Here is a 23,644-nt window from a genome sequence, read left to right on the forward strand (position 1 = left end):
GATGGGGGGGGATCTCCTTGAAATCTACTGAATATTGAAAGGTCTGGATAGAATGGACATGCAGAGGATATTTTCAATAGTGGGAGAGTAGGTCCAGAGAGCACACCCTCAGAAAGGAAGAACATCTCTTCAGAACAGAGGAGGAATTTATTTAGCTAGAGCGTGGCAAATTTGTGAACTTCATTGCCACAGATGGCTGTAGACTAAGTTATTGGCTATATTTAAAGTGGAGATTGATGAGTTCTTAATTAGGAAGGACATCAAAGGGTATGGGGAGAACACAGGAAATTGGGGTTGAGAGGGAAAATAGATCATTCATGATTGAATGATGGAGCAGACTCAATGGGCCAAATATCCTAGATCCACTTTTTTTGCCTTATGGTCTCACGTTGTAGCTGCACCTTTCAGTGAGGAACATAAAGTCAGACCTAATGCACAGCTTGCTCAGACCTAATTGTCTTCAACAGTTTCATCAATTACCTCGCTTCCAGCTGAAATGGTCTGAAATAGGGATGTGCACCAATGATTGCAGTGTTCATTTTCATTCACAAATATTTAACAAATGAAATAGTATGTTCCAATAGGCAGCAAGACCTGGACAATATCGTCATGTTATGTTACAATTTAAATAAATGATTTTCCACAAATTTCTCACACAATGGCCACCTCCAACAAGGCAGAATCTAACCACCAATTCTTGGTATTCAGTTACTTTATTTTCACCACATCCCTGTCATCAGCATCCTGAGTGGGGTCATCTTTGACCAGAAGCAGGACTGAAACAGTCACCTTAAACCAGTAACTACAAAAACAGGTCAGAGGCTGGATATACTGTGGCAAACGTCTAATCTCCTGGCACAGCCTTTCTACAATCTAGAAATTTGGACTGTGATGTAATATTCTTGGAAGAGTGCAGTCCCAACACTTAAGATACTTTGCACCTTCAGCCAGGACAAACAGCCTGTTTATTTAGTAACCAACACCCTGGATATTCTTTCCCACTACCATCAGTACACAATGCATATCATCTACAATATGTATTGCAGTTACTCAAATATTTCAACAACACTTGGCTAAGGATAAGGCAGCTGATGGAAGTTCCCTTTTGTTGTACATTACTGGGTCTAAATTTTAGAACATCCTAACCAGCAACAACCTTTTGCTGGAGACATAAGAGATTGCAAATGCTGGGACCTGGAGAGAAAAACAACTGCTGAAAGATGTCAGGAAGTTAAACAGGAATTGTGAAGGGAAATGGACATTCAACAGGACTGTTAACCTTCACCTGCTTAACTGCAATGTTTCGATAAGGTTTATTGTGAAAAATGAATGCAATGGCCAAATGGCCTGTCCCAACCAAAATAGTACCTTATCCTTCTAAATCATGGAGACACAAGAGACTTTTAAAGATGCTGCCAAATCAGGAGCAACGCACAGAGGAGCTAAATGAACTCCGCCAGTCAGCAGATTCTACACTGGAAAATGGGCAGTCAACATTTTGAGCCGAGACCCTGCATATGGGCTAGTATATATCTGGGTCAACGTCCATTTCTCTCCATAGATACTGCCTGACTGACTTGAGTTCCTCAAGTACCCTTGTGTGTTCCTCCTAAACTTTCCTACCCAAACGCCTGCCTTTCAAGGGTTATCGTCTCTGCAATGTTATTTTTTTTAGAATAAGGCTAATCTTGCCAACTGTACACAAGGAGTTTTGTAGTTTACATCAGCAATATCGAAAAAAATGCTCTTCATGACACCGCTTCGGATGAAACGCATGCGCAGTGGGTTCAGCTCCGGGAGTCCAGAGTCCTCCAGTCGTGTCTCCACGTGCTTAAAACGACAACGGCGATAGGCTAACTACTACCAAAGGCAAATTGACGCCGCGATCGGATTGGCGAATTGCAACGTAGCAACGGCGCCATTTTGTTTTTTGGGAGCCGAGAGGTACGGAACTGGAATGCAAAACCTTTGACAAAAAGGCCCGGTAAGGCGAATTAGAAAGGCGGACATACGAAGTGCCCGCTGTCGTGGGTATAAATGGTGGTCAGGCGGGGGGGGCGGTGAATTTGCTGGGATTTCCCCCCCACCCTTCCACACCTCGGTATGGGCAGCGTTGGCAGAGACACAGGACAATAAGGCGGGCTCTCATTGGCCACCGGGCTGTGCGTTTGTCAGTAAGTGAGCAGCAGAGAGACCGAAGTGGCGGTAGCGGGAAGGGGAAAGGAGAGAGGTGGTTGCTGCTTAGCCCTCTTCGATCGGCAGGCTGATCAGGGAGCACGGAGCAGATAGATAAACCCCTGGGGAAATTGACTAATACAGTCTCTGGACCCGAAACGACGACCTTCTCGCCCCCGTAGATGTTGCCTGTCCCACAGAGTTCATCCAGCAAATTGATATTTGCTTTAAATTCCGGCATCTGCACGCTCCGGGAGAGGAGGGACCATAGGAACGTCAGCAAGCAAAAGTAGGGGGAGGGAGTTCAGTATCTTGTGGGGTGGGGGTTATGCTAGATGTATTAACCTAGGTTGAGAGAGAATTCCCTCAGGGAAACTTCACAAGTTGGACTGATGAATGACAACGCTGGAAGAACGCAGCAGATCAGGCAGCATTTGCGGGAATAATTGGGCAGTCAACGATTCAGGTCAAGGCCCTGCATCTGGATTGCGATGATGAAATTAGCCTTTAGTATTTGAGTATTCATCCTACGAGAAGGAAGAGTAACCACAGTTAACTGTGTCTTTTCACCCCTTATCACCACTCTCCTACCCTATTTGAGAGAAAATTAGAAACAGATTTATTATCACTGACAAATGTCGTGATGTGTTTGGCAGTAGTGCTGTTCAAGCCATAACAAATTACTGTTAATTGGAAAATAAGTAGTACTATAGATGAATAATTCATGGACGATTGAGAAATCTGATGGCAGAAGGAAGAAGTTGTTCTTAAAACATTTGAGTGCAGGTCTGCAGGCTTCTTTACTTCCTTCCTGATGATAGAATGCAAAGAGAGCATGTTCCAGATGGTGAAGGTTGCCTTCTTGAGGTGCTGCCTCTTGAAGATGTTCTTGATAGTGGGGAGGGTTGTGCCTGTGATGAAACTCACTGGGTCTACAGCCTCTTGTTGTTTTGCCATTGGAGTCTCCATAACAGTCGAAATCCTCTGCTGGACATCTGGAGAAATTCGCAAGAGTCTTAAGTAACATACCAAATCTCATCAAACTCTTAATAAAGTAGAGCTGCTGGTGTGCTGTCTTTGTGATTGTGTTAATATGTTGAGCTCAGGATAGATTCTCTGAGGTGTTGACAGCAAGGAACTTGAAGCTGCTTACCTTTTTCTACTACTGACCTCTAAAATGAGGACTGGTGTGTGTTTTTCTGACTTTCACTTGCTGAAGTCCACAATCAGTCCTTTGGTCTTGCTGATGTTGAGTGCAAGGTGGTTTTTGCGAACCTACTCAACCAGTCAATCTATCTCCTGCATGGGTTCTCATCACCATCTGAGTCAGGGCGTGAAAGCTTATGGGGAGAAAGCAGAAGAAGGGAGTTGAAAGGGAAATGGATCAGCCAAAATGAAATGGCAGAGCAGACTGGTTGGGCCAAATAGCCTAATTCTGCTCTTATGATCTTAAATGGGCAATCCTTGTTTGAAAACAGACTTCTAGTTCTATTTCAAGATAAAACATCCATTCCATGTCTGCCATGAGATAGTTTGCTAGAAATTGTGTTTCATTTACATCCACTATCTTCTAAACTACAGAATCCAGCAAAGTAATCTGTGCATATTTCAGCTGCTAGTCATACAAAAGTACAGATAAAACATAAAATATTGAAAACACTCAGAGACAAGCAATGTCAGTGAGAAGCTGAATCATTTGGTCATTGATTTTATCAGAACTAGAAAATGGAGCTGGAGACCTATCTGATAGTGTGCAGACCAAAATCATTCTATTTATTTATTTATTTATTGATTGATTGATTGATTGATTTAGAGATACAGTGTGGAATAGGCCTTTCTGGGGCTTTGTGCCATGCCGCCCATCAACCCCCAATTCAACCCTAACCTAATCACAGGACAGTTTACAATGACCTATTAACCTGTGCATTTTTGGGCTGTGGGAGGAAACTGGAGCACACGGAGAAAACCCAAACACTCCATGGGAAGGATGTACAAACTCTTTACGGAGGACACCAGGATTGATCTCTGAACTCTAACTCACCAAGCTGTACTAGCATTGTGCCAACCATTACACTATCATGGTGATTATTGTAAATAGCAGTTGGGGATAGAAATGAGAAGGAAACAAATTGGTAACGATTTACAGCCTCATCAGTGGAATGGTTTAAAAATGGGTGTGTGCCTTAATTTAAATATTGGTCTTGTCCATTTGCAAGAACCTTTGTTGCCAATTCTGTTCGTCATGTTTGTGTTGGATATCATTGGAACAAAGTTCAAAGTAAATTTATTATCAAAGTACTCATATCACCACATACAACCCTGGGCAATATATGTGATTGAAGACAGATTATATTGAGATGGAGAATTAAAGTGATGGGAGGCTGGAGGTTTTACCCTTGCACACTAAACAGAAGTTCTGCAAAGCTGTCAGCCAACCAATCTGACTCTGTGGTTAGTTTTCATAATGTATACCAAATGCAATACTGTAGATGAGATTGAAAGTACTGTTTCACCTGGCAGGAGTCTTTTATCCAAGGTGGGGAGCATAAAACTAAAGGGCATGGGTTTAATGTGACAGGGAAGAGACTTAATGGTATTGGTCCATGGCATCAAAGAGGTTGGGAACCCATGATTCAGAAGGATATGGGTCAAGTGCAGACAAATGGAATTAACTCAGGCCAACCCCTAGATTGGCATGAATAAGTCTGTTTCTGTTCCCTGGGTAGTGGGAAAGAAACTGTTAAAGGAGCAAGCATTTTAGCTGGCATGAGAAAGTGCTGTGAGGAAAGGAGTATTAAATCAAGGTCATTTATTGTCATTTTTCAGTACATGAGCATAAAGGAGAATGAAATTATTGTTAATCTGATCCAATGCAGCAATAAAAACACTATATTAAAACAATTCTATAAAACAGTGTCCAGGAAAGAAGTTGGAGTTAGGGTGGTACTTTTTAGTTATATGAAGGTGAGGGAGTAAGCTTGCAAATTTGCAGGACATCGCTGCAACATGAGGAAAGAATGCTTGATATACGTAGCATGACATTTGGGAAAGAAAGATGGGTGGTCATCTATTTAATGGAAATTGGATGGTAGCAGGAGCAAAGTGCCATGAAAACATAGAATACAATAGCTATAAAGTATGTACAAACTTATATAAAACTGTAACCTGATGAGACATAATTTGATAAATGTTGCATAACTGAAGCAGCTCTGGGTTGGGGAAAGCAGCCTTGTTCTGCTTTGCTAGGCTTAGAGTTACAAGAAGTCTAATTTGCTGAATTACTGTGACATTGACAGTAAACAATTACAGCCTAGAAAGGGCGAAGTACTTCACTTGAAGGTTCTTGGTTCTTAGAGGAAGTTTAATCCATATTAATTTCCAGGTGAGATTAAGCTGATAGTGAAAGATCTACACCAATCATCTTTATCTTGCGTGCATTGAGGTAGGACCAGTACTGAGTTACTTTATCTGAACAGTTAATAAGGTGGTGGCATTGTTTCTTCAGAGCACTTTAGTTGGATGAAATACTGAAGATTTTTGAAAGTCACGTAAAGATCTTAAGAGTTTACTCCATATCTCAATAATAATTTCTCTTCATCTAACTCACAATGGTCAGTAATGACAATTTCAATGCAGGGAATGTCTGATCAAAGCAGCTACGTACTTTGCTCTCTTGCTTGCTGGAGTTCAAGATCAACATGAAGGTACCATGTCAAGCCTATAAATTGTGAAGACAGATAAAGGAGAAACACTTGAAGTTACTAGAAAATGAGTTTTTTTTTAGCAGAGAATGGGTGGAAGGAAGACCTTTGAGCAACAGCATTTATTTGATGCTGTCCGCATTCTGTGGAAACTAAGCTACAAAGCATACACTCTTTTCATGGTAATTATGTACAATTAATGGCAGCTGTAAAATAGCCAGGTGATAATTTAATGAATACAGAACTACTGCTCTGATTTGGGATTTGAAATGATTTCGCAGTATTTCATCTGAATTAGTTATACCGTTTGTACTATCTTTGGTCAGCTAATTTATCTATTGCCTTAAATTCTTATCTCTCTCTCTTCAATTAGCCTAAAATGGTTCTAGTTCAAAAAAGTTGACATCATTTCATTGTTCTCATCCCGATGGAGAGATTAAATAATACAATTGTGGGTCTCTCTACAGTACATTAAAGAATGAAACATGCATTTCCTTCTCAAGTTGTCCAATTTTTAAAAAAATTGTCACTGAACTTAGTTTATAGCCATGTTGCTGTTCTATAGGTGCTGCCAGAGACAAATTCTCCTAACAATGACCAATTTGTTTGAGGAACACATAGTGCTCAACACTGCAATAGATTACCATGATGTTATTCCAGCGGAATACTGTGTGATATTTTAAGTCCACCTAAGAAAATAAGTGTGGCTCAATTTAATGCCACATCTGAAAGGCGACACTTTTGATAATACATAGCCTGCTTGTAGTCCATTTTTTTGTATTGACCATTGTATTTTGTGCTCATGTTTCTAGAATGTGATTTGTATCCCCTAGTCACTTTCAGGGCAAACAGAAGGCAGGCAGGGGACATGGGAGTTGAATGTGAAATTACTGATTCCAGAGAACATAGAGGAATGAGAAGGATTACGCAGGTTGGAGAACAGTGAAGCCTGCTCTGTCTCTCTAATTCACTTGTGGGAAGCGACGAAAGAGAACCTCTTCAAAGGTGTTCAGAAAGCTGGATGGGGCAAGAAGGAATAAGCTAACCTCAGACGGACTTGCAGCAACTTTTGCTTCTGCAGTCAAGGAGGGTGGTTGTGAAAGAGGTAAAGAGCAGAATCCTCCAAGATCATCTTTGGTTTGCTTTTTGGAGCAGGATGTGATGTACTTCTTACGAAAAGTTCACTTGGGGATCTCTTTGATTCACGGTCTTAAGGAAGAGGATGACTTAACAACGTCCTCGCAGATAGATATTCTGAGCAGCTGTAGATCCATTTATTCTAGTCACTATGACATTAAGACCACAAGACAGCCTTCCAGAATTTCCGGACCTCTATCATGGAGTTCCTAGAGAAGAGTGAGCAGAGTCTAGATTAGTCATTGATTGGCTTCATCTGTTTTATTGGCGTGAATAAAATTTGCAGAAGCTACAGCTTACTGGTGGAGTTGTACTTGTGCTTGTGTACAGGATGGCCCCGGATCTGCTGGAAGTCTATGCCTCTGGCAGGCAGCATGTCAGACTCCATGAAGAAGGGCAACATTACCCTCATTACACCTCACGCCTCAAGCAGAAAGGGAAGAGGGAGGACATCAGAAACAGGAGGCACATTTCACAGTTGAATGTGGACTGTAAGATCTTTTTCAACCGGGTCAAGTCTGTTGTGGAACAGGTGATTCACCCCGACCAAACCTGAACTGTGCTTGGCAGGAAAATTGCTGACAGCCTTGTGCTGCTTGGGGATATCTTTGCCTATGTGCAGAACCTGGGGGTGGATGCCTGTCTAGTCAGCTTGAACCAGGAGAAGGCCTTTGACAGGATATCACACATGTAGATGACAGCACTCCTCTTCAAATGAATTTAGGGGAGGGAATGAGGGGTTGGATCCAACTGCTCCACACAAGCATCCATAGTGCAGGTCAAATCAATTGGTGGTGCAAGTTAGATGGGTTCCCATCAAGTCAAGCAAGCTTGTCCACTCTTCCCTTTCCTGTTTGTTTGCTGAATAGAACCTTTTCCCATGTCTGTTAGCAAGGATGAGAGCATAACAGAAGTGAGATTACCAGGCCAACACGAGGTAAAACCTCCCTGTACATGGATGATGTCACCATCTTCTGCTCAGATTCACGGTCACTTCACAGATTGCTCTAGTGTCTGTGACCAGTTTGTTAGTTTTGGGGGCAAATTAACCACAAGAAGAGCAAAGCCATGCTTTTTGGTAACCATCCCAATGTCTACTTCACTGTCAGGTCTGATTATCTGAACGTGTTGGGTTTCAGAGTGGCTGAAGTGTCTAAAAGGGATTGGCTGGAAGGTCAAACAAAAATAGCGTATGTGAATATGGCAGTCTATCAAGAACTGGGAAGAACTTGGTTATCCGGTGCAATGTGTTCTCTGGGCTGCTGTATTTTGCACAGATGCAGCCTGTTCCTTGCTCCTCTGCCTCAATAATCACGCAGGAAGTCTTCCTATTTTCCTGGGGATCCAAGATGAAGGAGTCTAATGGATTATGATGCACAAGTTCTCAGAATAGGGGCAGAAGTGTTGCCCTCATCCTGATGACTACCTTTATGCATGACTGCATCAGGTTGTTGTGACACGCAGTGCAAGGTCAGCACCAAGTGTCACTGTGTTGTGGCTGGCTCTACCTGTGAGCGTTGTGCAAGGTGGGCTTGGCCCCTCTATTCCACAATGTCCTTGTGGGCTGGATGTTGCTGCACAACCTGCTGTTTGTAAACAATCATTTCCATGGAAATGCCTTTGATCAGATTGAATTGACTTTATTACTTGCATCCTTCAAATACATGAGGAGTAAAAATCTTATTCACCGTTCAAATGTGCAATGTGCAATTAGAGTAATTTTTAATAAATATTATGTACAGCAGAATAGTCAATATAACATCATTAATTTCTAAATGATCTGATATAAAGTCTCCGTTCTCCTTCAGGATCTTTGTAATATGTTGTTTGGCTTTGGAACGCCTCAGCTGATTGGCTAGAAATTTACCAGACTTAAACCCCTTGAATGTAAAAGCAACTCTTACTTTTGAGAAGTTGGCGTTCGACAGTTTGAGTAGACAGAAGATTAAATTTAGTTTGGAGTTCAACACGCTTCTTGTATAGTTCAGGGTTCTTAGTTTGAGCATATAGTTGATCCAATTCTTTAATCTGGTTAATGAGGTCTAATCGATCTGCACAGGATCTTCTGTTGAGATTTGCTGTGTAAGAGATTATTTGACCCCTCTGATATGCTTTCATGGCATCCAGACAATCTGGGATGACACTTCAGGTGTTAAAATTAGTGTTAAAATAAAAGGTTATCTGATCCTTAATAAATTTTAAAAAATCATCATCCGATAATAAAGTTGAATCAAACCGCCAGTGGACATTCCTCTGAAGGAGACCAGGAAAATTCAGTGAGGGAGTAATTGGGGCATGGTCAGAAATCAGTATACTCTGATAGTCACAAGAGTAGGCAAATGGAATAAGTTGGTTATCGAGTAAGAAATAGTCAATTCTAGTGAAGGTATGGTGAACATGTGAGAAAAAGAATAATCTCTCAGGATGGAGGAAACGCCATATATCAGAGATACCATAATTAGAGAGAAAACGATTGGATAGCTAAGGCAGATTTAGTAGGTGGTCTAGTAACAGAGGACGATCGATCCAAATTAGGATCTAACCAACAATAAAAGTCACCACCCAGTATAAGTGAGTATGAGTTTAAGTCTGGTAGTGAGGAAAAAAAACGTTCAAAAAAGTTAACATCATCAAAGTTGGGGGCATACAGGTTTGCTAGTACAACTTTAGTGTTGTATAATTCACCAGAAACAATAATAAAACGGCCATTTGTATCAGATATTTTATTATGGAGTTCAAAAGGAATATTTGAGTTAATAAGAATGGAGACTCCCCTAGCTTTAGCGGCAAAGGATGAATGAAAATGCTGACCTGCCCACTTTGACAGAAGCCAGGAGTTATCAAAACAACGAATATGAGTTTATTGAAGAAAATCAATGTCAGCTTTGAGTTGTTTAATATGTGAGAATACCTTCCTCCTTTTAACAGGGTGATTCAATCCCTTTACATTCCAGCTCACGAATTTAAGTGCACTAGCCATTATCAATTACTAAGGCATAAAAGGCAGCAGGCATATAAAAAGTCAAGCAATACGATAGCAGTCTGGGAGCAGAAATGTAAGCATAGATTCGTGAAATCAAAACATAAACATGTCCTGAGCAATAAAGATAAACAATAAATACAGTGAGTGATGTTGGAACTGGAAAACCCAGCCCACGCCCACAACCCAAAACTAGACGGCTACCAAAAAAAGCAGCTAGCTCTACCAAAAAAATTAACCCAAATATAACTTCCAGATCTGTGTCATTAACAGCAGTTCCGTATAAATACTCTAGCAAATAGTAACTAGTTTATGCACTAGAAAACATAACTACAAATTGGAACATCTTCTGCAGAAATATAAAACTTAATACAGAGAAAATCGGAAGAAAACCAAAACTAACCTACCCGTGAAAAATTATGGAAGAATAAAGTAAGAGAAAGGGGAGAAAAAAAAAGGAAGGGGAAAATTATAGATTCAAGAAGAGTACTTATCAACCATTTACAGAGAGGAAAAAAAAATCAAAGATTAAAAGAAAAGGTGAAAAAAAAATAATAAATTAAAAAATGAAAAATAATCAGCAGTTAAACTGTGAACCAACAAACAGGGAGGCCTTCAAAAAAGACTTCAAACCTCCAAAACAAGTTAGAGTCAATTGTAGAACTCTATAGATAAAGTTATACAAGAATAAAATAGATTACACAAGTACTATTTAAACGTCCATAGGGAAACATTAAGCACAGAATGTCTATTTAAAAAAGACACACCAAATCCAGGGAGAGATTGTCAACAGCCCTTAGAGTTTCAATAAATAGTGTCTGAGTGATTCAAGTAAAGTCTGAGTCCGGGAAAAGTAATTTTACTACGAGAAGTACTTATCCACCATTTTAGGAGGTCCAATCGGGTTCCGAAGATGGCTGGATAGCCGGAAGACTTGCAACAAATGCCTCAGCCTCCTTCACTGACTTAAACCACTTATATTTTCCAGTATTAAGCGTGATTCGTAAATCGGCAGGAGTGCGAAGAGAGGGTTTAAAACCACGATCAAAAAGCACTTTCATTATGCCTTTAAACTCAGCGCGCATCTTTAAGGTCTGGGGTGCAAAATCTTCCACAAAGCGAATGATTGTATTTTGGAAAGTAAAAGTACCTCTGCGACGTGCCTCCATAATCAGACGGTGTTTTACCTGGTATTGATGGAAGCATAAAATTACCGGTCGCGGGCGAGAACCCAGAATTCCGGGGGGAACGTAGACTCGGTGTGCCCTTTCGAGCTCGGGCATATTCGGAAGCAAATCTTTCCCAAATATCTCACAGAGAAACTCGGCGAAAAACTTCACGGTTGATCCCTGTTCGGTGGCCTCTGGCAACCCAAGAATTCTAAGGTTGCAACGTCTGCTCCGATTTTCGAGATCGACCATTTTAGAAAGGAGTTTATTATTTTTTTCTTCTAGGCTGGAACGGAGAGTCTCCAAGTATCGAACATGACTTTCTAAATTTTCAGAAGTCGAATCGATGCGAGATAAGTGTTCAGCATGTTCGTCCACTCTATCATTGATCCGATCCAGTTTGGCTTCCAGCTGTTTGAAAGCGGTTCTAAATTCCTTTAAAATATCGTTGCGGTGTTGTTCCAACGCAGCGAGGGTCTCAGAAGGCAGAACTGGAACTTCCTTTCTCCCGGTTTTAGAACTCTTGCTAGACATTGTACGGTAGATGTGTTCACAGGCAAGTAAAAGAAACCAAATAAAGTTCCTAATTAAGGTTTAAAAAATGGAGACATTTAGTGCAAAGATAGCAAAAATAACAGAACAAAAGTTCGGAGCAGCTAAGCAATCGCCATCTTACCGGAAGTCCCAATATAACATCGAAATGCAGTAGCATCAGCATGAATTAATCAGTCTGATGGCCTGGCGGAAAAACTGTCCCAGAGTCTGTTGGTCCTGGCTTTTATGATGTGGTACTGTTTCCCGCATGGTAGTAGCTGGAACAGTTTGTGGCTGGGGTGACTCGGGTTGCCAGTGATCCTTCAGGGCCTTTTTACATACCTGCCTTTCTAAATGTTCTGAATAGTGGTAAGTTCACATCTACAGATACGCTGGGCTGTCTGCACCACTCTCTGCAGAATCCTATGATCGAGGGCAGTACAGTTCCCATACCAGGCAGTGATGCAGCCAGTCAGGATGCTCTCGATTGTGCCCCTATAGAAAGTTCTTAGGATTTGGGGGGGCCGTACCAAATTTCTTCAACCATTTGAGTTGAAAGAGGTGCTGTTGTGGCTTTTTCACCACACAGCCGGTATGTACAGACCACATGAGACCAACGGTGATGTTTATGCTGAGGAACTTTAAGCTGTCCACCCTCTCAACCTCAGATCCATTGATGTCTGTAGGATCTAGCCTGTCTCCATTCCTCCTGTAATCCACATCTAGCTCCTTTGTTTTTGCGACGTTGAGGGAGGGGTTGATTTCTTGACACCGCTGTATCAGGGTGAATGGTTCCTCTCTGTAGGCTGCCTCATTATTATTTGTGATTAGGCCAATCTGTGTAGTATTGTCAGCAAATCTAATTAGCGATTGGAGCTGTGGGTGGCGACACAGTCATGGGTATACAGAGAGAAAAGGAGGGGGTTTAGTACACAGCCTTGAGGGGCGGAGGTGAGGGAGCCCACTCTTGCTACCTGCTGGTGATCTGACAGTAAGTCCAGGGTCCAGCTGCACAAGGCCATTGTTCATCAGGCAATGGTCAGTGTGGAATGTGCTGCAGGACAAGGACAGTATCGATATGATAGGGTGGTTTACTGAGCAGATGGTTCAAACCACCTGGGAAAATGCTTCATCGCCACATCTGACCAACAAACACCAGGGACCTACTTGGTTGTTGGTGAGAAGGGCCCTTCCAGTCAAAGCCTTCCTCTGCCATTGACATATTACCCTCAATAAACTCTCTCCTTGGGACGTCTGCAGAGGTGAAGATGGTCACCCACCTCTTTGCAGACTGTGGATTTATTAAGAGGGTGTGGAGATGGATGCAAGGATACACGTCCTGATTCATCCTGGGCAACTGTGTAACAGAAGTCTCTGGCTGTTACCAGGGACACACTAAGGCAGACATCAAGTGCTGCAGGAAGGTTGTCTGTGAAAGATGCCCTTGAGTCTGCCTGTGACTTGGTTTTTCAGCACGGTGTTGTGCCTGTAAGGGAATGGCACAGACCAGGATTAGAAGTATGTGCTAAGAAATGCACTGAAATGTGTTGCAGCCAGTATTAAGAGTCTGTGGGGAAGGCCTGCAGTCCTAATCATGGAGCAGTTGAATTGGATAGGAAAGTCCCTTGAACATTGTAAAGGGCACATCACTCCAGGGTGCCACATAGAGGTATTGTTCTATATTTGTTTATTCTGAAAAGTACGCTACTGAATGTATTAACTAAAAATGTACAAGTTTTTTGTTTGCACTGCTTCCTTTATAGATTTTTATCATGAATAAAATATACTTTAGAAATTAAAAAAAATGATTTTTTTCTCCACTACTTATCAGCCCAGGTTGAGAATTTTACTAGCTGAGGCATACCTTGCAAGTTTTCAATAAGTTTGCAATGTTTTTCATTTGAAAGTCTTGGTCTGTTAATTTAAAAATGTGTACATTGTAATAATGCATCATTTGTTTCTAGTATGCCACAGACTGGAGATGGGTTGAGGAGCCTATCTCTAGGACTCTGGCTCTATTAAATACAAAATATATGTACTTGTTGTACCTTGCAACTATAACACAATGAAAACATAATTGCTCCATGTTTCCATGATTGTAACTTTTGGTTCCAACTTTGACAAGTGTGTTGTTTACTTGTACATGCTTATATTTCTCTGCTTAGAGCACTGTGTTATTAATCGTTCCAATTTTTACCTGAAGGAATGGATGCCCCATATGATGGAGCAGAGATAACATTAGTAACAGAAGAAATTGAAGGCTGCTACAGCTACACAAAAAGCTTCCAGCCCAAAAAGAAAAAGAAATGGAAAGATCAAAGTGATGATGGAAGTAAAAAAGGCAAGAAGCCCAGGTAAAAAGAAGAACATTTTCTACCGAAGGAGGATTCATTACCTGAAGTCTTGCATATTTCAAATGTACTAGTTCTAACTGTTACTTTGTTCATTGGTTTAAATCTGTTGATTGGAGGAAACATTGAAGTACTACTCCCTGCTTTAGAATTGTGTGCTGTCAGTATCTGAATTATGCCATTCAGCCCATCAAGTCTCATTTGATCATGGTTGATTTATTTTCCCTTTCAACCCCATTCTTCTGTCATCATTACTAGGTAAGAACCTATTAATCTCCGCTTTAAATATACTCAATGACTTGGCCTTCACCGCGTTCTGTAGCAATAGATTCCAGAGGTTCACCACCCAGTATTGCTGTCAATACTCCAGATGTGATTTGGACTTAAAGTTCCATAAGGTCTGGGGACCTTTTATTGAGTACTTTCATAAACTTCCTCCTAACTAAGGTTATTTTTTCGGTCCCTTGCTTTCAGCTCGTTTTTCTTTTGGTAGTAGGCATTGATATCTTCTGTTGCTAAGTGTATTCACAGTTTGGGGGTTTGATTGTCCTGATTTATATTCTCTATATTGTGTTGTGGGTGGTCTGGAGTTTCCTTTTTTTGTTTTGTGTTGTAGGGCTTGGGGAGGACACTAATTTTACTTGTCTTCAATTTGGGTGCTTTTTCGATTATCTTTCTCTGTATCAGATTGTTATTGTATGCTTATTTTTGCACTGTATCAATGTTCTTCATTTTGATCTGGGTTTTTTAAAATCTGTAGTTATGTAGAAAATGTATAAAAAACTAATTAAAAAAAATACTCCAGATGTGGTCTAACAAATGCCCTATAACTTTTCAGCATTATATCCTTGCTTTTATATTCTAGTCCAATTCACTGGCTTATTGGAGAGATGCGTGGCTGTCGGTCTCTCTAATGAACCAGTGGATCAGACTTGCAGTATTCCACATTACCAATGTCCAACAGGGCCTTGCAATCACAACAAGAACATCCCACAATGTTCACTGGATTGTGCACCACCACTGATGCTCTCTTTCCTCAGTGGTTGAAGCAGGCTGCAGCATGGTGCACAAGTCCATCTCCATTGCTATCCATCAACTCACTAGTGGTATAGACCTGCAGTATCTGGTGTTGTTAACATCCAGTAGTGTCTTGCAATCATGAAAAAATGCAAAGGATGAACAATTGCATCTTTGGTTGGACTGCATCTATACATGCTGCCATCTTACCAGCAACTAGTTGTGTATACAGAATAGATGGTTAATAGTCAGCACTGAATCGGTGCCCAAAGAGCTTGATTCCATTATGTTGCTACCTATGACTCTACTGAAAATTTAAGAGGATTAGAGCAGATGAGTAACATATATTCTGATATGCAAATCTTTGAATACATAAACCCATGACGTCTCTGGGATTCTAGCAATCTAAGATATAACAGAAAAAGCACCTGTGCAAAATTTATAGAATCATTTGGACTAAAATTTTAGTACATTTTAGGAAGGATTATGATGGTGCAATAGGGACCAAATGAGAGAAGAGAGATTAATGAAAGAATACTCTGAAAACCAGCTCTTTTCATTAGAACAAAGAACATTTAAGGGAAGATCTTAACCACAGAAGATTCTGCAGATGCTGGAAATCTTGAGCAACACACTGCTGGAGGACTTATCCCTGCAAACGGAAGAAGTGCTACAACTGCCCCCACACTTCTTCCCTTACCACCATCCTAGGCCCCAGATGGTCCTTTCAGGTGAGGCACCACTTCACCTGCGAGTCAACTGGGGTGATGTACTGTATACGGTGCTCCCGATGTGGCCATTTATACATTGGGGAGACCCACTGCAGACTGGGAGACCGTTTCGCTGAACACTGGCGCTCAGTCCTCCAGCAGTGGCGGGATCTCCCTGTGGCCACACACTTCAATTCCACAGACCACTCCCACTCCGATATGTCTGTCCATGGCCTCCTCTACCGTCAAGATGAGGCCACACGCAGGTCGATGGAGCAATACCTTATCTCCCACCTAGGTAGCCTCCTACCTGCTGGCATGAACATTCAACTCACAGACCTCTGTGAAATATCCCTGCCCCCCCCCCCCCCCCCCACTCTTACTCCATCCCTATCTATAATTTTAGTCTGGTTCTCTTTCTCTCTCTTTTTTCCCCCTCACTATAATCTCCCCTCAGCCCTACCTTTCTTTCTCTTTTATTTCCCATAATTCTCCACCTTCCCCTAGCCCATTTCCTTTCAGCCTATCACTTCCCTCTCTACTTCATCCCTCCCCCCACTTCTTATCCCCCCTCGACCATCTCATGTTACTTCACTCCTGATGAAGGGTTTTGCCCCGAAACGTCGTCACTACCTCCTCCCATAGATGCTGTTTGGCCTGCTGTGTTCTGCCAGCATTTTGTGTTTTTACACTGCTGGAGGAGCTCAGCAAATCAGGCAGCATGTATGGAGGGGAATAAATAAATGACATTTTGGACTGAAACTTGTCCCTTTCTTTCCAGTCCTGAAAGGTCTTGGCCCGAAACATCTGCTCTATAGATGCTGCCTGACTGGCTGAGTTCCTTCAGCATTTCATGTGTGATTCTTAAAGAAAGATCAGGATGTCCTTTAGGATGAAGGGTTTAATTGTTAGGCTATTAGATAGATACTGAGAGAGACCATTTTTACCAGGAAGTAATTAGAGGCTGTAAGGTGAAGAGAAGGGATTGCAAACATTTTTTAATATAAAGTTCAAATGGTTCAAAAGGATTGATTTAACATCAAAGAGTGTATACAGTAGACAGCCTGAAATTCTTAGTCTTCACAGAAACAGGCACAAAACAAGAAACCCCAGATAATGAATAATAGTAACATCAAGAATGCTAAAGCCCCCCCATGCACAAGCAGCAGCAGAAACATTGACTTCCCTCTCCTACTTACACTAGCAGAAGCGCTGACACCACCCCCCCCAACCATGCAAGCAAAGCAAAAGCCCACAAGAAGACCTTGATCTAGACTCTCATCTCAAACTCCAGTGTATAAATTTTGATCTGATGTCAAGTAGCCTACCACAAGCATTAGTAGTTATGGAATTCTTATACAAAATTTAAAAAAGTAGTGCATGAGCATTTTAAGGAATAAATGAAAAGAAGTGGATTGAGACTTAGTGGATACTTTCTGAGAGCAAGCATATTGGATGGAATAGCAATTTAAACATGAGTAAGATGTATTGTCATATAGCTTGACAAACAGGGAAGGCTTGTAGAAATTTAAAGTACTTTTGATAGTTATGTTTGTGAAGCTAATCATTTGGAATGTGTATATAGATAAAAAAGCTGACTTTTTTTCTAAACAAAGGTTTTTGTTGCTACACGACCAAATCATTATCTTTAGTCATAAATCATGTGCTTCATATTTCCTGGCAAGCTTATCCTCTAAGAAGCTGAACCATGGAAAGTAGAAAAGTCTCAAGGGCAAGCTTTAATTTGCTGAACAAGCAAGTTTCAGCTGAGATGTCTGCCTACTTTATGAGTATGCGATTAACAAAAAAGACGGCAGAGTAATAAATTTTGTCTTTTGGACTCTCCTTAGATTTATTATTTTTAAATTTTTGACTCTGTTTTCACTTGTGACATAATGATTTGATCTTTCGGAGGCCGAGATGCAGATTTTCTTGCATGTTCTTTGTAATACCAAGACACATTTCTGTGAGCATTTATATGCAAGATTGTGTTTTTTAAAAATATTTCCTTTTGTGTTTTAGGCCAGCTTATTTGCTGTACTATTATGATACTCACTTAAAAGTACAGCAAGACTATCCTAATTTGCCACGGTCTGAGATAAATAAGAAAATCAGTGAAAGCTGGAGGCGTCTCAGTGTTGCCGAGAAGAGTATTTATCTTGAAAGAGCAAAGCTGGAAAAAGAAGGAATAGATCCGGTAAAAGAGTTTTACTTACCTGCAAAAAAAAACACTATTTAAGAAATCTTTCAGGCAACATTTAACAGTGGATTCTGGTTAATTGGTTTATCAGTTAATCAAGGCAGCTGCTTGTTTAGGACAACTCTTAAAGAGAAAAAACTAATCAACGGGAAAAAAATTGGAATTCCCTTTGTTAATTTGGGGCACTATGCTGCTTAATTGCGACAGGATAGAAGGTTGTTTCTAACTAGCATCAGTTGTGTGCAGATCATATGGCTGTTAGACACTACACCATGATTAGCGCAAACAGTTTTTAAAAAGCAACTGTTGCATGTGTTCAAAAAGCAGTTATTTTTGTCACTGATAGTTGGTGAGAAATAAGCAGTAAGACAATTCAGACAAAATGCTGGTAGAACACAGCAGGCTAAACACAGTTACACAGTTAGCCTGCTGTGTTCTACCAGCATTTTGTGTGTGTTGTTGTTTGAATTTCCAGCATCTGTAGATTTCCTCGTGTTTGCTAAGACAATTCAGAGCTGTTTTGCTCCCACCGATTTCAAACATTCGGGGTTGGGGATGCCAGAAACAATCAGGAGTGAAAATGAAATGATTTCACTATTTCAGGTTAGGAACTATGAAAAATTTGAAGTATCGACAGTCATGTTGAATTTTACAATGAAAATGAAGACTTTAGGGAAAGTGTTGTATGAAGGCAGATGTCATTATCTGCACTAGATGCTTGTTCATTTATGGTCAATCAAAAGAACACGGCTACATACACTGATGAATTCCTCTGTCGGTAATTATTAGGAATAATTTCACAGTTTTATAGTAGTAGTAGTGTTCTAATTTGTTCTGTATTTTATTTAAATATGTAATTTGTAACTCAGATAAGCAAGTTTATCTGTTGTACATTTTAACTATTTCTATGAAACTTTGGCTAATTTGAGCAGCCACTTAATTGGACAAAACTGTACAGGTCCCTATGTGCCCCAATTAACCGGAATCTATTGTACTTCATGAAATCTAAAATTAGTCTTTTAAAGCGTTTATAGTTGGTTTTTAAAGATGTATCATCTGTAAATGCACTTGCCTTCCCTTGTCTTTTTTGTGTTTACTGTTTTGAATACGTGCACCAGGTGATATGGCGAAAAGTTTGGTATGTCCTGGGTATTTGATCAAAGCTTCAATGTTCAAAGGGACTCAAAGTGATTCAATGATGATTGTGATAGTGAATCAGATAATCAGAGAGATGAGAATATAAAATAAAGATCATTTCAGGTGATATGTTTCAATATGTAATTTTATTTTGAAGTAGGAGGGAGAATTTGTCTCAGTGCAGAAGCTAAAGGATGAAATCTCAGTGAGGAACTTGCATAGAGCTTAGGATTCTGCAAAAAATAATTCTTACTTTCATCTATATTGTAACACTACCTCAAATTTATCTGGTGATGGAAACTTAAATGAAAGTTTCTGATTGGCACAGTGTAGCAATATACAAATTGTACTTCAAGCAATGAAGAGTTCTGAAGTTGTTTCTATCATGTTGCAACAATGTTTGGCATAAGGCTTTTCCAGTATGATGTAAGGACTTGTGATAACTTCATCTACCTTCATTTATGCCAGTAAGCAATACATTGAAGCAATTAAATATTATTTGGCTCAAGAATTGTAATTTAGAACCCTTGTTTTGGAATGTTTTCTATTAATTCACTATGAGCAGAATTGAGAAATTATTTCTCTACTTTGATATTAGCGCACCAAAACAAAGCACTGAACTTTACTTGGTCATCGAGCATTACAGCACAAAACCAGACCCTTCAATCCATCTACTCCATGCTGGACTATTATTCTGCCTGGTCTCAACAACCCTCAATTGGTCCATAGCCCTCCTCCCAACACCCCCCCCCCCCCCCCCCAATCCATGTACTTATTGAAACTTATCTTAAAAGTTAAGATCAAACAGCATCCACCACTTTCTTTGGCTGCTTGTTCCACACACACACCACCCTCTGAGTGATAGCAAAAATACACATTTTAAATTAAAGATGATAATTGCTTCATTGAAGTAACATGAATCAAATCAAAGAGAAACAAAATGCTGTTTTTTCCCCTAAGTCCAGTCTTCTTTGGGGCCAAACTGCTACTAATTAGTCTTCATTTACCCTATGATGTTATGTGAACCTCTCAATCTGATGCTTCTCTTGTGAACTTTTGCTGCTTTTTTCATGTTAAATGTGTCATTAATATGAGTAAAATATATAATTTCTGTCAAAGATGGAAATTGTGTCTCCTTGGGTTTTTTAATTTTATTTAACCAAACTGTTATTAAATCCAAATCTACAGATTGTGGGATTTAAGTTTTTTTTAAAACTGGAAATGTTAACTTTTATTTTTCTCTCTCTGCAGATGTTGCCCTACCTGATAGGTATTTTCAGCACTTTTCTTGTAGACTTACATCATCTTGAATGCTTGTTATTATGAAAATAATTAATATATATTTTGTTTTACCTACAGAACGATAAGCTACTAAGTGCGTCAACTGGTATCCCCCCTGCTGATATTCCCGGATTCCGCAAAATACTTCCTCGTTCTAACTATATTATAATTCCTACCTCTAATATATCTGGTGATGGGAGTGGTCAACAACTACCGCAATCTCCCACACCAAGGGGAGATGAAGGAAATGCCACCTGGCAGACTATTACCCATGACTCTATACAGAGTCTTTTTACAGTCAGTAGCTCTCTTACAGACTCTTGCCATGTTGACAATACTGAGGAGAGCATTGCAATCGATGGAATTACAGATGAAGCCACTGCGTTTGTTCATACAGAAACAATGCAGGAGATTGTTGCATCGGAGATGCTGTCACAGTTTCCTAACTCTGGAGATGATAAGGTGACAGGAAAAATTGACACCAATAAGACTTCTTTGGAATTAACTGATCCATATGATTCCCCTTGTGTTGTCATTGAAGGAACACTGATAAGTACAAGTGACAACATTTCAGATAATGTAACCAGCTGTAGTGACCAGGAGAGAGCAGAGACAAATCCTGTCATAGCAGTATTATCAAATGCAAGCAAGCCAGCTACAAGCCTTACTACTCATAATGCTGTTGAACAAACTATTGGCATTGCTGCCAAGCAGGTAGGAAACTAAGTGTACTCTTCATTTTTTTTCCCCTCACACATCATCTGACAATAATTCAGTTTTATAAATGTGTCTTTTAGGTTGAAGGTGAATCATGCGTATGGAAGTCCATCATAATTTGTTCCACAATCACCAATGGCAATAAAATTTTCACTAATTTTAAATTATTATTCCTAAGGGGTTATGTCTGTAAATTTGTGTATTTAGCTATGTCTTAAATTCAGATAATCCATATTTTCTGATTTATTAAAAAAAAGAAATTAACTACTTTCTTCTTCAGCCATTTACCTTTTCCACCTATCACCTCCCATCTTCTCACTTCATTCCTTTCTTCATTCATCCACCTGGCTTCACCTACCACGTTCTAGATTGTACTTCTTCCCTCCCCCCACCTTATTTCACCTTATTCTGGCTTTTTCCTCCTTCCTTTCCAGTCCTGATAAAGGCTGTTTATTCAAAATATTGGCTGTTCTTTCCTCTCCCTGGATGCTACCTGACCTGTTGAGTTTCTCCAGCATTTATATGTGTTATTCTGGATTTCCAGCATTTGCAGAATCTCTTGTGTTTGTAATTAACCACTTTACACTTGTAGGTATTGGTGATGAGTTGGTGGATCAGATCTTTGAGAGTTCAAGCCTTTGCATAATCTTGTTTTCAATTTAGAAAATAAACTGAGACCATGTGGGTGGGATTCCATGATGCAAAATTCTGTGTCAAACACATTACTGTTTGCAGGGTCATGCACCAACCATTTTCTGCTTGGCATTTTCCAACTGCAGAACAATAATGCACTTCAAAGTAAAAACTGAATATGTTCAACAGATCCGCCCCAATCTGTGGAGAAAGATAGAGTTCATGTTTCAGGTTGATAACTTTTCATCATAATGCAAGTGAGAGTATGGAAGAGCTTCTTGTTTTTAAATTGCAGAGATGGTAGGAGGTGGAGAGATTAGAGGGAACATCTGTGAAATGGTGAAGATAAGGTTGTCAAGATGATACAGTTGCTATTTGTCCTGTTTAAGGGAAGGAACAATGCTAGTTAATCATAGGAGATCTGTCTGGCGGATGTTGAATAGAAGAAGACAACTGAAGGCAGCTGCTAGCAAATAGAAAACATGCTGGGACAGTGAGATATGGCCCACTGCAGTTACTGGAGGTCTGAAGTATCAGAGAATGCGGCATTTAGTTCTGACAGGCAGGAGAAAAATAAGTGTTGCATGTGGCTGATCTTGAATCAGAATTGGCCAGTGATGATGTGATCAGGAAAGGCTAATTTGTCTGAAGCTGAGTTCTGAGGGCTGCAGAGTGCCTGCACCAAAATGAGATTCTAATCCTTGAGTTTGTGTTGGCCTTCACTGGAGGCCAAAGAATGGGAGATCAGAATGAAGTCGGCCCACTGTTTTGTCTCTTGCTGTGATTTGCCATCCCACTCTCTGGATCCCTCTGCCTTTGCCCTCCTACACTGTTACAACAAAGCCCAAACTAAACTTGAGGGACAACACGTGTTCCTTTTGGAGACAAACTGCAACCCTCTGAACATGCCAGCTGTTGTACAAGGTAATTTCTCTGTAACTCCTACATTGTTTTACTCCCTGCACAGATATGAACTGATCTGTTGACTTATTTAATTCTTATTTCTAGCAACTGATCTTTTTCCCCATTCATTCATCTTCATTTATTTGCACTCCACCAGAGTATTATGAATAACAAAATAGTCATTTCCACCATTAGATGGCACCAAAATGAATCATGTCATCCAGACAACCTTGGCCCTAACTCTGTCACAGACATTCATTTCTACAACTGAAAAGACTTGTTTCTCACTCTTCCATCACTGACAATCTTAACAGCATACCCTAAAATGTATTTTATTGCAGAGGTCCACAGACACCTTGCTTACTGGCATAAAAAAGGTTGGGAACCTTTTTAATGGCTCTTAACTACTTTGGGATCCTCTTAAGATATCAAAAGATGTTGGGTAAATACAAGTTTGTTCACCTGTGATAAAGATCGTGCCTCATATTACATTGATTCCTAAAATTGGAAATGACCAAAGGAATTGTCCCGTCATTTTCAAGGTGTCCGGTCCTGATTCTGTTCATTATTGGTGATTCAACGTGTGAATCTTTTTCTTCAGTAACAATCTCAATAAAGGTGTTTAGTGAGTATACATAAAACTGAGTGTTGGTGTTATAGCTTGGGCTTGGAAAATGGCTGACACTGTTACCTGTGAATTAGAAACACAGAAAACCTACAGCACCATACAGGCCCTTCGGCCCACAAAGCTGTGCTAACCATGTTCCTACCTTAGAGATTACCAGCGTTACCCATAGCCCTCTATATTTCTAAACTCCATGTACCTATCCAAAAGTCTCTTAAACAACCCTATCGTATCTGCCTGCACCTTTGCTGGCAGCCCATTCCACGCACTCACCACTCTCTGCGTTTTTAAAAAAAAAACAACTTACCGTTGACATTTTCTCTGTACCTACTCCCAAACAACCTAAACCTGTGTCCTCTTGTGGCAGGCATTTC

General features: G+C 40.3%; 1 protein-coding gene across 3 annotated transcripts in view; it reads left to right on the forward strand.

The window, feature by feature from the left end:
* Window positions 1-1,913: 1,913 nt before the first annotated feature.
* hmgxb3 (HMG box domain containing 3) overlaps window positions 1,914-23,644 on the forward strand; it is a 94,113-nt gene continuing 72,382 nt past the window's right edge. Inside the window, exons 1-4 of one of the 3 annotated variants that reach the window (XM_059990513.1) lie at window positions 1,914-1,984; window positions 13,900-14,050; window positions 17,797-17,971; window positions 20,471-21,106. In XM_059990513.1, coding sequence (XP_059846496.1) covers window positions 13,902-14,050; window positions 17,797-17,971; window positions 20,471-21,106 — 960 coding nt within the window. In that variant the 5' untranslated portion in view covers window positions 1,914-1,984; window positions 13,900-13,901. Of the gene's footprint in view, window positions 1,985-5,597; window positions 5,618-13,227; window positions 13,366-13,899; window positions 14,051-17,796; window positions 17,972-20,470; window positions 21,107-23,644 lie in introns of those variants that run through there. The other 2 variants (XM_059990515.1, XM_059990514.1) reach the window with 2 other exon arrangements.

Source organism: Hypanus sabinus, chromosome 15 (assembly GCF_030144855.1).
Source record: "Hypanus sabinus isolate sHypSab1 chromosome 15, sHypSab1.hap1, whole genome shotgun sequence".
Classification (NCBI taxonomy): Eukaryota; Metazoa; Chordata; class Chondrichthyes; order Myliobatiformes; family Dasyatidae; genus Hypanus; species Hypanus sabinus.